A 14989-nucleotide genomic window follows, 5' to 3' on the forward strand; every position below is an offset into this window, starting at 1 on the left:
GAAATAAAACAAACATCTCCCACGTGATGTGGCAGAAACCCTGGCAACAGAAGCAGCAGGTTTGTTCTGCAGCAAAGCTGTTTTTTGGCTGCCTGTGCACCCATCCAACACCAGCCCCCGGGCTGTGCATCCTCCTGCTGGGTTAAGCTGCAGTTCAATTGACTTTGGTTGCCTTCCAGAGAAAGAATCTGAGCCTGGAAAATGCTCTTGGATCCTTCAGAGGGGAAGAAAGAGCATTCAGATCCACTGGAAGTCACAGTGAGGACACTCTGAGGATCAAGTCCATGCTAAGGATGCTGCATCTGCTCCCCATGCACAAAAAGCCCTGAGAGTGACTCTGCTTCAGCCAGTGGCTCACCCTGACCTTCCCAGGGAAAGAGAAGAACATCTCAGGCTCAGACCATCCCCTCTGACTGAGGAACTGAGCCACTGTAAAATTAAAGCTACACCCTGCCCACAGGACAGGGGGAACTTGGAGATTTCTGGATTGCAGGAAGAAATCTGGTCTCCAAATAAAATACAGCAAGGTTTTCCCCAAAGTGCTTAACTAAAGGGTATCCATGCCACACTTTTATTTTTCATCCTTTTTTGACCTTTGATTTAATTTAAGTACTCCAGCAATTTTAGCTGTGTTTTCTTCTCAGCTTCTCCCACTTCAGGCCACACACACAAAGATCATTCTGTGACTTGACACCCCTCCTTTCTTAAAAACTTCTGGTGAGGAGGGAAAAAAAAAAAGAGGATGTTATTTTAAACAGCCTCAAACTTGAGGTTTTATGTCCATTAGGGTTCTTATTTATTCATTTCAATTCATGCCTTTTTTACATTGAAAATTATAGTTTTTAGAGATTCCTGTAAATGCCTAGGTATGTAAATGGCCTTTCTCCAAAATGTGCTTCTAGATCACCAAAAATAATTCACTTCTGCTGATATTTTCTCTGTGTGGAATTCAAGGTGACAATGTGAACGTTTACTGCTCATCCTTATCTTTACTGGTCTGTGCTCTTTCATTTTTAATCTACCTAAAAATGTATTTATTGCTGCCAAAATGGCAGGAAAGACATTGCTTTCCTTGTCACACACTAGAACCACAACAAGAGGGCTCCTCACCCAACCCTATCCAGGACCCTCAGCAGACACATCACTTCTGGATGCAAGGGACACAAGCAGTGTCCCCAACACTCAGGCTAAGTTTGCCATTTAACCCATCCCAGATTTGTGATGGCTCACTCACAGCATCCACATCCCATGTCAATCTGTCTTTCTACACTGCTGCAGCTTTCTCTAAATGCACTGAATTAGTGATTCCAGAGAACTTTTTCTTTTGTTGTGACATTACTACTTACTAAAATAAAATTTCTGCTTTGGGGACTCATCCTGCAGCAGTATTTCATGTTTTCATGCAATGTCTGATCACTTCTCCAGCCACCACTGATGCAATTCCTTTGCAGAGCCATAAGAGGAGCAGGGTTAGGATCACTTGTCACTGAAGAGTCAGGTCATTTTCCATCCTTGGTGACCTCTCTTTCCTCAGCCCTATGTATAAGGCACTCAGATCTCAGGCTCTACCTGCAAGCTCCTTGAAAATGGAACCACTGCAATGATACTCCCAAAGCAAACTTTACTTTGGTTTGGCAGGAGGTACAAGGCAATTCAGCAGCTGGCTCTCTCTGAAAGTTCTCCTTTCCTTGTCATTTCCTTCCAAGAATATTTTTTTTTTTAAAAAGAGAAAAAAAAGAATATTCTCCACTTTCAAACTGCTGTTCACTCCCCCAAGTGAATAGTCCTTATAGCACATGTATTTCCAGTGAACACAGCTCACAAAACATCAGCAAATTAAACATTATCAAGATGGCAGCATCTCTCTTGAAGGGTTATATCATGACATAATAAGTAATAACTCATATCCCAGAACACAAACTTTCTTCTGTCACTAATTCTATCCTAAACCCTTCTGAAGGGTACATGTAAGGCTCCTATTTTAACTGCTGTTCTCTGAGGTGGAAACTGAAACAAAGCTAAACAGGTTTTGTGACCAAATTTTTATCACCTAAATGCTATTTCACTTTTTACAGGATTTAAAACTAATTTCTGTACACTTACAAAGATACTGGAATTATGTTGGATTTTTGCCATAAAAGCTTTTCTCTGCAGGTAAGACAAGGAAAAAAGCTTCCTAACAGCACATGCAACGAGCTGAAAAATGCGACTTGTTTTCTAATAAATAAGTGCATGCAAATCACACCAGATGGGCCAAAAGCTTTCTCAGGAGGGCCATGCACAGACATCTCTGGGCAGTAGCAGCAGCCTTTGAATTTTCACTTCAACTGCTGCTTAGAAAGGCCACTGTCAGGGAGGAAACACCTACTGTGCGCCTTCCCCTGCCTTCTGATCCCTTATTAGTTAACCCTGAAGTGCATATGTACACAGCCCTAATCCCCAGGCGGGGCTCTGGGCCGGGGGAAATCTGGAATTAATTGCGGGGTATTTTGGTTCCTAATGCAGCTGTTGGGAGTGTTTGGCTTGGCAGGGGAACAGAAAAGGCACTGCATACCAATTTCGTGAGCCACCGTAAAAGCTGCGTGGAGGCCGTCGTCTTCAATCACCGCGCAGCTGCGCTCGGGGGAGCAGATGGTCCCAACGTCTGCCATTCCCAGGGTATCACAGGAATGATGCCCACATAAATCCTGCCCAGGAAGGGGAAAAGAAAAATCAAAAAAAAGAAAAAAAATCATTACAATGAATTTTTACACCCAGCGGTAACAACCGGTTAAAGGCGCCTTTGCCAATGGCAGGTCCCAAATGAAAGTATCAACGCAAAGTTCCAGCTAAAGATGTTAAAAGCACAGCAAGGCAATCCCTGGTAAGGTCAGTGGGAGTATTTCCATGGACTTTAACAGGGTTTGGACACATTCTGCAGCTAATTGTTGTTAGTTGTTGCTTCTAATTGTTGTTAGTTACATTTGTATTTGTATTAGTTAAATTTGTAAATTTGTATTTCTGCGATGCTCACCCTTGCACTGAGGTAGGTGCTGAAAATATGGTGTGGAAGCATTTCCTCATTGACAATAAAACCAGAAAATTCTCTTTATTTACAGACAGTAAAGCAAAGCCCAGAGAATGCTTCAGCTTCCTGATCAGTCCTTGAACCAGAGATCACCTTTCTTTTCTGAAGCCAATCCTATATTCTCATTTAACAGAAATGAGATTGCTACATGTGAAACCTCATTCCACATCTGTCAAGCAGTACAATTACTCGTGTCTTACCCAATAATATACCAAGTATTAAGCAATCCTCCGAGATTGCTGAGAGTCAGTGGTGTGAGAAAGTTCAAAATCCCAACAACTTAACCACTTCTCCCACAAGTGGATATGGGGGTGTCTCCAAAAACCATGCAGGTAGCATCAGGTTTTGTCTTTCAACTTTGGTCAGACATTGTGCTTTTATCACCAACAGCAATTCCTCCATGCTTCTGTTGAAGCAGAGGGAAGAATATTACTGTGCATGTGCATATATACACTTTTTTTTGGATGAGCAGGAGAAGTAGGGGCCATGCTATTTGGAACACTTCAACATTTCGTTGTGGTTGAATGAAACTGTCATTTTTAAGCCACGACAAATGTTATTATCAAAATGATCAAAGGGCACTTTTTTCCCTTCATTTTCAAGATTCTCTTCTTCCCTTCAGATCTCTTTCTACAAGGATTTCCTTTTATGAAGCCTTTCCTAATTAATCCACCTGAATAACAGACACCTTGTGGGAGGCTTCAGAGCAGCAGTGTTCACTGATTATGACAGGTTAGGCAAACCTGGAAAAGCACAGGATTCAAATCCCACTGAAGTCAAAGAAAAACCTAATGCACAGACACTGTGACAGAGCATCTCTCACAAATACACACAAGAAAAAAAAAAAAGAAAAAAGGTGGGGTTTTTTTCCCAACAAAGGAAATTTTCAAGCTAAAAGTACAAAGCAGTATTACATATATGGAGGAGAAATTTCAGGCTCAGTTCTGGCTTCAAGGAAACTATTAGTGGGACAAGAAGACACCGTCTTAAGCTTGATGTTTAGGTTGGACATTCAGGAAGAATTTCTTCACAGAGAGGGTGATGAGATATTGGAAGGGGCTGCCCAGAGAGGGGGTGGATTCCCCATCCCTGGAAGTGTTTAAGGAAAGACTGGATGTGGCACTCAGTGCCATGGTCCAGCACAAGGTGGTTGGACTCAATGATCTCAGAGGTCATTTCCAACATGACTGATCCTGTGATGGAGCAATGTGACCTGAATCCACACAAGCAGCTGAACCGAAATTCTTACACAAGTACTGAAAAGCACATCAATCAGACAGAAAGCAGCTTACTGGAGGAGGGCTAGACAGGTTGGGAATGCCAAAACAGTATAAACTGCATTAATTCATGCTTTGTCTCTGCATGCAGGTCCTATGTCACTCAGTATTTTCTGGTATTTGGGTGTCATTATTACATAGGTACTGACATCACTGCTGCTCCCAGTGTGGCACAATGGTATCAGCACCCAGATGCCTCATGCCACTCAGGATTTACTCCCATTTGCACACAAGAAGCAGCTACACTGGGAATTTACACCAGCACCCACAGCCAGACTTCACAATGATTCACCAGGTTTGATGACACAAACATAACTAAAAAAATATAAATTTTTCTAAGCAGGCAATCTTGCAAACTTCCACAGAGCTAATTCTGATGGGATGTGTGGAGCATGGAATATTAGGGCAGACATGGTACCATAATCTCCCCTCAGTATTTCAAAAGCTGTGCCCAGGATGGCATTACAATGTCTTCCCTAGACATCAGGGCTGGTCTTAGAAAATCCCACAGCAGGGAAGACATGATTCTGCACACTGCTGATATGCCAGATCACCTAGCTCCTCCAACTGCCCACGGACAGCTGGCAAACAGGTGTCCTCAGATGACGTGGGACCAGCCATCCCCAGGAAGGAGAAGAGCGCCCAGCCTGGGGTCAGACAGTGGTGGCAGTGCTCCAGCAGAGCCCTGGTCCCTCAGTAGCCCCGTGGCCACCTCCCTGTGGTCCCCCAGCAGCCAGTGTGGGAGTCCTGCAGCCGCCGCCAAATCCCAGCTGGGAAGCAACAGAGGGGCTTGTAAAGGATTTTGGAAACAAGGACAGGAAAGGATTTTCTGGCATCAGCTCCTTTGTCAGAAGCTGTCATGGGGATGTCTGTGGGTCACCCATCTGCTGCTAGAGCAGGGCATGCCATGGCAGTGCTTTGGGCAGAGCATGGATTGAGCATCCTGGTTTTCCCTGCCAATTCCAGCCCTCGGTGGCTGCCTGAGGATGCTCGTATGCAGCTAAGGCTGACATTATCAATACTCATTTAGGCAAATTACTGAGGGCTCCTCTGTTGTCATTATCTCATTCACTTCTTTACTTCTCCTGCCTCTGCATGATTTGAACTGGAATATTTTTCTGTTCCTAGTATATACTAAAAACAAAGCTGCAGCCTATCAAGAGGCATCTCTGAGACAAATATTCTGAAAAGTTTGCTTCTGGGTCAATTCACCAATACCAGCTTCCAAACAGCTTGACTGCAAGTGATGTTCCTGAAAATCACACCTGCTTAGCCATCAAACACTGGCTATGGATTATTTACTACCAGAATCAATAGCTATATTTGTTTTTTGCTTTCCTGGGCAGTCCTGGAAAGCAGTCTACTACTTTCATGAAGTAAACTTTTTGGGAGCACAGTAGAAGGTTTTATTTCCCTAGAAAACATTTTAACTTTTTGTTAAAAACAGGCTTCAATGTAATGATGCAATCTTAAAAAATCTGTGTGGGCAGCCTCAACTTTTCATACTCCAGCTAAAGCACGAGGAAGGAGGGGACTCGTGATACATAAAATCAGTTTCCAATGATTATTTCACTCTGGGCTTTTTTGCTTCTACTACAAAGTTAATCAGCTACTCAGATCTGGATGCTCAATCACCTTGAAACAGTGGCAGAAGAGTTAAAGAATGTTTTTTGATATTTCTAAAGAAGGAAAGCAGCATGGCCCTCGATCTGCTTTACAGTAGTTTCAAAACAGAAGAATGGCAAGGAAATGCATTTGCTATGCAGGAGGCAAGAGATGTTGAGACTTAAGCTTTGGCAAAGGAATGGCTTAGTAAAACTAAGCTGTACATCACAAGTCTAGTAGTTAATTAGACAGCTCATTAGAGGCCAAGTTTTCTTGGCATTCTGAATCCATCAGGAGCAGCTGGCTGGCTGCCATGTATACATGGCCTTGTTGTGAAGGGAGGTAACTGTCACCATGTCCAGGCTGGAGCAGGGAGCTCATTTCACCTGAAATGAGTTCTACAGTAGGTTTCAAAACAAGAATAAACTCTTTAGTGAAACCTGGTATTAGGTCAGAGCCCGCTGACCAGATCCGAATCATGATGTGAGCACCAACGTGGACACTTGGGTGGGATTTAAGGGCAGAAGAACATGTCCTCGAGTCTTTTGAGTTATCTACCCCTCATTGGGCTTGCAGTTTGGGATCCTGTGGGCCCCAAAGTGCCACAGTTCCACAGTCTGGAACAGCTGGGCACTTTGCTTACTGGGGTTCAGATATTTCATTCAGATGTTTCAGATGTTCCTCCACCTTTGGCCCTGAGGGAAGCTGAGCCCACAGAGCTTCTCAGACCAGAATGAGAGGAACCAACAGGATGAAGCTTTGTAGCAGGTCAAGCTGCACATCACCTTCTTTAAAGCACAGCTAAAACCTTTACAGTTCTGTTCATTTGTTCTTCTGGTCCTTTTGCAGCAGCTCATCAGCTCAAGTGATCCAGCTACAAATTCCTTCCAGGGATGAGGTCAACTAGAAGCATCTTTTTTAGGAGAGCACTTTGTGGTCTACACCAGGCTCCTGCCAAGCACACAGAGCTGCGGCTCCTCCTGGAGCAGCCCCTGAGCCCACGGTTTCCCTAGCCCAGGCTGCAGCTGAAGTGCAGTCAGGGAAGGGACCCAATTTTTGGTCCCTATTGCTCATCCTTCTTCTTTCCCACTGAACAGCCTGTGGTAAATCACAGAAACAGTGACTGAGGAACCCAGACCACCTTGCTCCAGGCGCTGCGCTCCACTCAGCGGCTTCAGGTCACGATCACCCTCGTTCTCACCATATGAATTACCCACTAAACAGTGACAGACCTTTGGTCAGAGGGGTGGAAAGTTTCCTTAACACCTGGAACAGCTTACAACCTCCTGGTTAAGGAGCTCTCCTGGGAGGTGGGGGATACAGACCTAAAATCCCTCCAGCAGAGGAAGGAATTAAGCTCGACTTTCCGACATCCTGCAGCAGCGCTCCCACCGCAGGCCTGGGCAGGAGGGTGGGGTCAGGTGGTGTTAGGAACACACATCCACCCTCCCTTCAGCTCCTCTGCAAGGTGGGAGAACTTCACTGATGTCACAGCAACCTGGAGTGGCACACGGGGGTTCAAATGCAACATTCACATGAGCGGAAAGGATCCTGGGTGAGGAAAGGCTGGGTTACTGCTCTGTCCTCCCCTGGCCACATTTTGAGAGGGTGGCCAAAGCCTGGTTACCTTCTGAGGAAAACCACAATGGTGATACTGGCCAAAACCAAATGTATTTCCCCAGCAGCTGAGCTTAAAAATTGGGGTTGTTTGCTTATGAACCTGAGGCTTGAGCATTAAAAAAAAAAAAAAGAAGAAACAGCAAAGTGATACAAACTACAGATTATTTTAAAATACTGACAAAATGCAAATAAAGCATTTGGGATCTGCATGGGGAGAAGTTTCCCCGTGAAACTTCTGACTGATGACCAAGTAAAAATGTGTGATTTAACCTGCCTAAGCCCACAGTTCCTTTGTGGGGAAACTCCACACCATCTCTCCACACCAGGGTGAATCAAACTTCTCCTCTATCAGTTATGTCCCACTTTATTTTCCCTAGGGACGTTATTTCAATGTGCAACAAACTTGGTGAAAACACTGTGAAACTGGTATACACATCACACTACAATTTCTTCAGAGTAATAATAATTAACAGTGAAATCTATTCTATTGACCATTGGTACAGTGACTTGTTTTACTGCTAGGGGATAATAATTGTTGGAAGATGATAACAGAGAAAAGAGGAAAAAAAAAAACAAGAAGAAAGAAGTAGAGCCAAAGAAAGCATGTGCTTCATGCAGTGAAATTATCATCTACAGAGCTGAGATAATACAAAGCTTGCTGTTAAATTTCAACAGCACTGCCAGATGGACAGTTAAACTAAATCAAACACACCAGCTCCATATAATTACTGTGTAGAAAAAGGCAGGACAGTGGCCTTTGGCTCTAGCATGAACCCTCTGCTCGAGCCAGGCATGATGGTACTATCACAGATGATGCTAACAAGCACTTAGGAAAGGATTTTTTCCTTGCTCCTAATGTCTTGTATCTACTGTGAGAAACATCTATTTTAATCTTCAGATGATTCAGAATGGGGGGGGGGGGGGGCCCCCAAGGAAGAGAGCTGGATTTTGTCCAAATGCATTCAATAGTTCACTTGAAATTTAACTAAGGGCCACTAATGAAACAGACTGGCTGGATTCTAGGGGATAACTGAGGCCAGGCTGGACCTCAGAAAAAGAACAGTGTGAGCTCAACTGCAGTTTGCAAGTCCCATCTAATCTACGGCAGCAAATAATCTGGCAAGTGTTTTGTTGCACCCATAAAAATCCGAAGATAATCTGATTCCAGCTCCTGCAAACTACAGAATAAACTCTAAATTTGCTGTTGACTTCACTGCTGTGGACAACAAGTGATCTAATCTCCAGGGGTGGAGGAGACTCACCTGGCCACCAGAACAGCATCCTTGCACCACCACATTCCAGGGAGGATGCTCTAGGACTCATGAGGCACAAAGATTTACAGCTGCTGCCAAGGACTCAACCCCAAAGTAGTCCAACAGCAGGGCACCCATGCACTCTCTAAGGCTCTTATGGTCAGGCTGCCTTGAGGAGATTTAGAAATACCAGAAAATTATCACATTTGCTTACTGTCAAGTCAGACCTCTGCCATGCTTCATCCTGCTCCTCGTGGGTCAAAAGATTTAAAAAATCACTGTGGAACCCAACTACACTTCTGCAATATTTAGTGACAGATGATTTCTGTGTCCACTTAAGGTTTTCACAATGGCCAGACATGTAACTCTAGTGATCCTTGCATTTACAGAGTAAGCAGAGGACCCACTGCAGCTAATGGACCTTTGCCATCACTGATAAGCAACACAAAGCCTAAAAACAGCTTTAAGATGTTGCCTCTATCACCCCAAACTGAATTCATGTTCATATTGATTTACTGTGATCTGCAGAATAATTGCTTTAAAGCCTTTATCCAATTAAATATAGATTATGACCAGAAGTAAGTGGCTGTTTTAACTCAGGATCAGTGAATTTCCTTCTAAATTTTTTTACATAGGAAGTGCTTCCTAGTATGAATGATGACGAGGATGACAACCATAATTTGAACTTATATAATGTGAACCACCACTAATTTAATAATGAAGGAAAGCTGCCAATGCACTCTCAGTCTACCAATGGTTCCTAATTTATCTTTAAAGAAGTAAAGACAACGAAAGAGGATGAAGCAACACTGCTGAATTCTGTCAGGATTCTTCCTTCATATAGAAACTCAAATAAAGCCCTCTTTTGGTGTAAAAAAATACCATCCAATCGAATGTCACTCTGGAACAAAGATAATTATTATTTAGGGATTTGTATGGCATCAGCCATGCACAATGCAGATTCTATCTACACAAAGCCAATTCCATACAGCTGAGGCCACGCATTCAGCTGACAAACGATCTGCAAATATTATTCTGTTGACAACACGAAGCTCAAGGTGGCCTCAGTTAGTAAACAACGATGGAAAATGTACCTCCCACGTTTGCCCAATGCCTGAAACCCAAGGCACTTAGAAAGAGACATCTGGATGCTCAAAAATCAGCATGACGATATTCAGAGCCCATCAAAACACGCAGCCACGGCTCGGCGTCTTGTATCTTAGCAACCAACTTCATCCATCCAAAACAGAGTTGTAAAAGTGGTGCTCTCCTGCCAACTGCTGCCACTCTCATTGAAAAGCTAAACTGGAAAAAATCTCTCCTTTAGTTCAAAGCGGGGCTGTTTTCTCCAGGAAACATCTCCACTGCGTTTTCAATCCTTTAACCCTTTTCGTGTTTACATTCCACAGGGAGCAAATAGATTCATGTTGACATTTCAAGGGTAAGCATATAAAAATCGTGTGGGCTCACACACACTCTCTGCAAAGAACATCATGAACACATGTAGCAAGAAACTCCAGTCTGGTTCTTAATTCAGTCAAACGCTGCCAAACAATGTCCGTGTGCACACAGCAAAGCATTAAAGCAGATTAAGTTGTCCTGAACTGCATCGAGCAGCTAATCCCGGAGTTAAGGCTGTTAAAATGTAAACCAAGAAAACACAAACCTGTGCTTTTCTTCTCATGAAGCAGCCCTGAGCAGCAGTGCAAGCAACATTTGCATCTTAAGAGTGCAAGGAGACCACAGGAACCGTGGTGATTTGTTTATTCTATGCACTATTTACAGTCCAGAGAGGTAATTCTATGCAGTGCTCATGAGTCTTTGAAAGCTGATTACTGATTAGCAGCACCCTCTTATTCTGGCAGGAGGGTGTCCACGCAAAGAATTACAGCTAAGCATCTGTAAGGAAACTGCACTTTAAAGTCACATCCTACCTCGTCCAAATTTACTTAATGATTGACTTTAAGGTTCACTAAGCGTTTTGGACTTGTCATATAATCCAGGGAAATAAGCAGGAATAAACACTCTTCAGAGGGAAGTGATGGATTCTGGCCCAGGCTTGATAAGCCATTGGAAAAGATGTTTTTAGCAAACCAAAAGACACTCTGACCCAGTCTAGGTAGCCAGCTTTCATGCATGTTATAACGATAAAAAAATGAAAGCTTGCAAATTGCACTGATGGGCTTTAAACTGCTAAAAAGGGCTCCTGTTGTACAAGTGATGCCTGACACAGAACCTAATGTTTCAACTATTTACAGCTATAAAAGCAAGCCAGGCGCTTTTTTTCCCCCTTCTGGAGCAACTCCTTCCACAAACCATCCAAAGCATCCTTTTTGGCAGACTCCTACCATGTAGCAAAGCCGGAGAACTCAAATGAACGGAAAGTCATGCAGTTATTTTTTTCGTTCTTGGGGAAAGGGAAAAAAAGAAAACACCAAGCCCAAACCGCTGAAGGGATATTCTTACAGAACTTCATTGCATAAACTCGGCCACATGTCTACCAGAGCAATGTCCCTTAACGACCTCTGGCAATGTAATTAATCAACAACCCAGCGTGGAGCAGCAAGGCACGGCTCTGCATGGGCAAGGCGAGCAGATCCAAGCCACAGCTGATGAGGGCACCCACTCGGGGGTCAGGACAGGGACTGCAGCCCCTCGCCACCACCCAGCCCAGCTCACTCAGCTTGTGCAGCCCTGTTTACCTGCGGTCTGCACTTACGTCCTACACCTGAACCACAAGCGCAGCTGGCTTCCAGCGCGGCGGAGCTATCCTTGCTGGAAACAGCGTCCCGATGTGCTCCACAGGCAAGCCGTCTGTGCTCTTAAGGTGCTCTCCACCACTTCCCTACCAGGTTTGTTTGGGGACTAATTTAGGCTGGGAAGTGCTATCAGCCCTTTCCGACTGGGCCACCTGTGCAGAGGGTGTTAAACATCTCACAGGGACAGACAGGAGAGTCTGAAGCAAAGGGACGTCAGGCTGAGTCCCACCTCAAAGCTCCCACCTCTCCACCGGGCTGGGGTCCCAACACTGCACCGTGAACCCACGGCTGGGGTGACAGCACAGGCCAGGGGACATACACAAATCCCAAGTCCTCTGCCATGCCCGGCAGTGGGTGCCGGTCCCTGAGACGCTGCACTGCCCGATGGACGAGCCGGATCCAGGAGCTCAGCAAAGCCGAGCAGGGCGGCCGGAGGTCGGGCAGCCCGGCCACCCCAGGCTCGAGGGACACCTCGTCGCTGTCATGGCCGTGCCCACGGCCAGGGCCATGCCTACCTCGCGGGTGAAGAGGATGGCGGCGTCGTAGTGCTCCTCGTGGTCATCGTCGAGGCGGTTGTGCTGGTGCTGCCACTTGCAGAAGTTCTTGAGCGTGGTGGCGGCGTTCCTGTTGACCTCCAGCCCCTTCTCCTTGTCGCCGAGCGCCACCACCTTCACCACGGCCAGCCGCACGTGGTTTTCCAGGCTGGCGTGCGCGTAGAGCCGGGAGGCGATGGAGGCCAGCGTGAGCAGGTAGTGCTGCAGCCCCTTCCCGTACTTGCGCACCATGGAGGCGTCGGCCACCAGCAGCAGCTCCACCTGCCGGGCCCGGGACACGGAGCGCCGCCGCCGCCGGCGCCTCCCGTCCCCTCCCGCCGGCCTGGCGGGGTCTCGGGTCTCGCAGCTGGTGCGGGCCGGCACCGTCTCGAAGCTGAAGCTCTCCCTGCGGAAGACGTGGGGGGCGCGGGCCGGGCCCTCGCCGTAGATCCGCGCCGCGGCCTCTGCGTGCGGAGCGCGGCGCGCCGGGCGCACGGTGTAGCGGGAGCGGCCCACGGCGAAGAAGCCGTCGAGGCCGCCGCAGAGGTTGAAGACGGCGAGCGAGCGAGGGCTGCCGTCCACCGTGCCGCGGTAGTGGCAGCGCGGCCCGTCGCGCTCCAGGTCGAGCAGGAAGCGCTGTCCCCCGGCGTAGAGCACGTAGCCCGCCCTGCCGCCCCCCGCGTAGGTCGGGTCGAGGCGCCGCACGGCCCCGCGGGGCGGCCCGGGGGCGGGGGGCCGGGCGGGCGGCGCGCCGGGCTCGGCAGGTGCGGGCGGCGGCGGAGCGGCGCGGCCGGCACGGGCGGCCAGCAGCAGCCACAGCAGCGCCGGCAGCATCCTCGCCTCGGCGCGGGGCAGCGGGGCGGCGGTAATGGGAATTGTGGTGGTGATAATGATGGGAATAACGGGAGCCGGCCGGCGGAGCGCGGCAGCGGAGTTAAGGGATGGGGAGAAAAGGAGAGATGAGGGGAAGGGGGAAAAAAAGAAAAAAAAAAAAAAAAGAAAAAAGGAACGACAAGAAAAAAGAAAATAAAAAAAAAGTTCTCCCTCCCGAAGTCAAGTGTGAGTGGGAGAGAAAAAAATGTCAACAAAAGCCGCTCGCGTGTGAACTTTGTGTTTCTCTGCAGGGAAGAGCCGGGAGCACATGGAAAGGGAGAGAGGGAGAGAGAGAGAGAGAGAGAGAGGCAAAAAAAAAAAAAAAAAAAAAAATTAAAAAATTCCCAAATCGTTGCTGCCGGGGAGGCAGAGTGAGGAGAGAGGAAAAGGAGGAGAGACGGCTCGGAGCCGGCAAGTAGAGAAGTTTGAGCACTTCCCACTCCCCTTCCAGTTCTCTGCTGTAGTCACCGGATCATCACCAGCAGCAGCAGCAGGAGCAGGAGCAGGTCTGCTGCGACTCGGCACTTTCTCGGGCTCCGGTGGGCTCCTTTCCTTCTTTTGCTCTCTTTTGTTTTGAAGAGAAGGAGGAGAAGGGGGGAGAAGAAATTCAGGCACCCAAAACCGTCTCGATCGTCTCCGGTGAGATGGTTAAAAAGAAAAAAAAAAAAAAAAAAAAAAAGAGAAAAAAAAGCCCAAGAAGCGGAAAACGTCCTGGATTTCTGTAAAAACCCCCTCCCTGTATCTTTCCTGTTGTTGTTGTTGTTATCCCCAGTCAGTCGATGTGAACAAGAGGAGAAGGGAGAGAAATGTGAAGATGAGAGGAGGTGGAACAATGAATTTATAGCGGAATGCCATCCTGCAATGGCAATTTCAACAATTCGTCACTGCAGGCTGCCTCTTAAAGGGAGAGCTTCAAAACCACCACTCCCACACTTCCTTCTCATTTAATCAGACAGAAGGAGAAACTTGAGGGGAGGCGGAAAGGGGGAGGGGGGGCGGCTTCGGGGGGAGGAGAAAACCAGCGAGAGTGAGCGGGAGAGAGGGAAGCGGGAGAGGAGAAGAGCCGGAGGAAGCCGGGCCACGGCACAGAGACAGACCGGCAGGAGAGAGATGTTTGCTGTGTGTGTGTGCGTGTGTTTGTGTTTGTGTTTGTGTTTGTGTTTGTGTGTGAAAAACGCGAGGTTGCCCCGCATCGCTGGCAGCCCCGAGCGGGGCTCGGGATGTGCCCGCGGCCGGAGCCGCGCTTACCTCGCGTCCTGCCGGGGCTGCGCTCGCAGAGCTCGGGGAGGACGAGGAGGAGGAGGAGGAGGAGGAGGAGGAGAGGTCTGTGCCTGGCTCCGGAGCCAGCGAGGGAGCGGCCACGGCTCTGCCGGGCTGATGGAGCCCCCGGGTCCCGCCGTGTCCCCGCTCGGCCCCGGCCCCTGCCCCGGGCAGCGCCGAACTTCCCGTCTTTGTCTGCGCCCAGCCTGTCATTAAGTGCCGCAAGCTGTCATCCACCGTGGCGGACCGTGCTTCCCCGAGCCCGGCGGCAGTGGGCGGGGAGGAGGTGATGCTTGCTCTGACCTTCGGGATGACTTCGGACCCTTGGGTCATCCCCCCGCTGTCGCACAGAGCCGCTGACCCCGTCCCCTCGTCTGCCGCCCCCCCTGCTTGGGGCTCCAGCGGGGACAGGTGACCGCAGTCACCTTTGCACTTTAGCATTGCCGCTGCAATGGGTGGAGATGGCAAATGTCCCCTTCCCTCGGCTGGAACGGCTCTGGCAAGGTGACAGCAAGGGGTCCCCTGAGGATTCCGACTGATTTCCCCCCGCTGAGGTCCAGACCCCACAGCGACAAACAAAAGTGCTTGTTTATCCCATGTTTCCTCTGCACGTCCAGGATCAGGTTTATCCCATGGTTCCTCTCCACAGTGCCAGGAACAGGTGCTCTCTGGCTGCAGGACTCCGCAGGGATGCAGGTCTCCAGCCTCATGCTCACCTGCAAGCAGCAAATAAACCTCTGAC

At 48.0% G+C, this 14989-nt stretch overlaps 1 protein-coding gene across 1 annotated transcript in view; it reads right to left on the reverse strand.

Annotated features, from left to right (window-relative positions):
• ADAMTS5 (ADAM metallopeptidase with thrombospondin type 1 motif 5) overlaps positions 1 to 14688 on the reverse strand; it is a 37761-nt gene extending 23073 nt beyond the window's left edge. Inside the window, 5 exon segments of the mRNA XM_050970863.1 lie at positions 2555 to 2687; positions 12097 to 12954; positions 13954 to 14283; positions 14285 to 14453; positions 14495 to 14688. Of these exon segments, the coding sequence (XP_050826820.1) occupies positions 2555 to 2687; positions 12097 to 12954; positions 13954 to 14283; positions 14285 to 14453; positions 14495 to 14688 (1684 nt within the window).
• Positions 14689 to 14989: the final 301 nt, after the last annotated feature.

The sequence above is a fragment of the Serinus canaria genome, chromosome 1 (genome assembly GCF_022539315.1).
Source record: "Serinus canaria isolate serCan28SL12 chromosome 1, serCan2020, whole genome shotgun sequence".
Taxonomy (NCBI): domain Eukaryota; kingdom Metazoa; phylum Chordata; class Aves; order Passeriformes; family Fringillidae; genus Serinus; species Serinus canaria.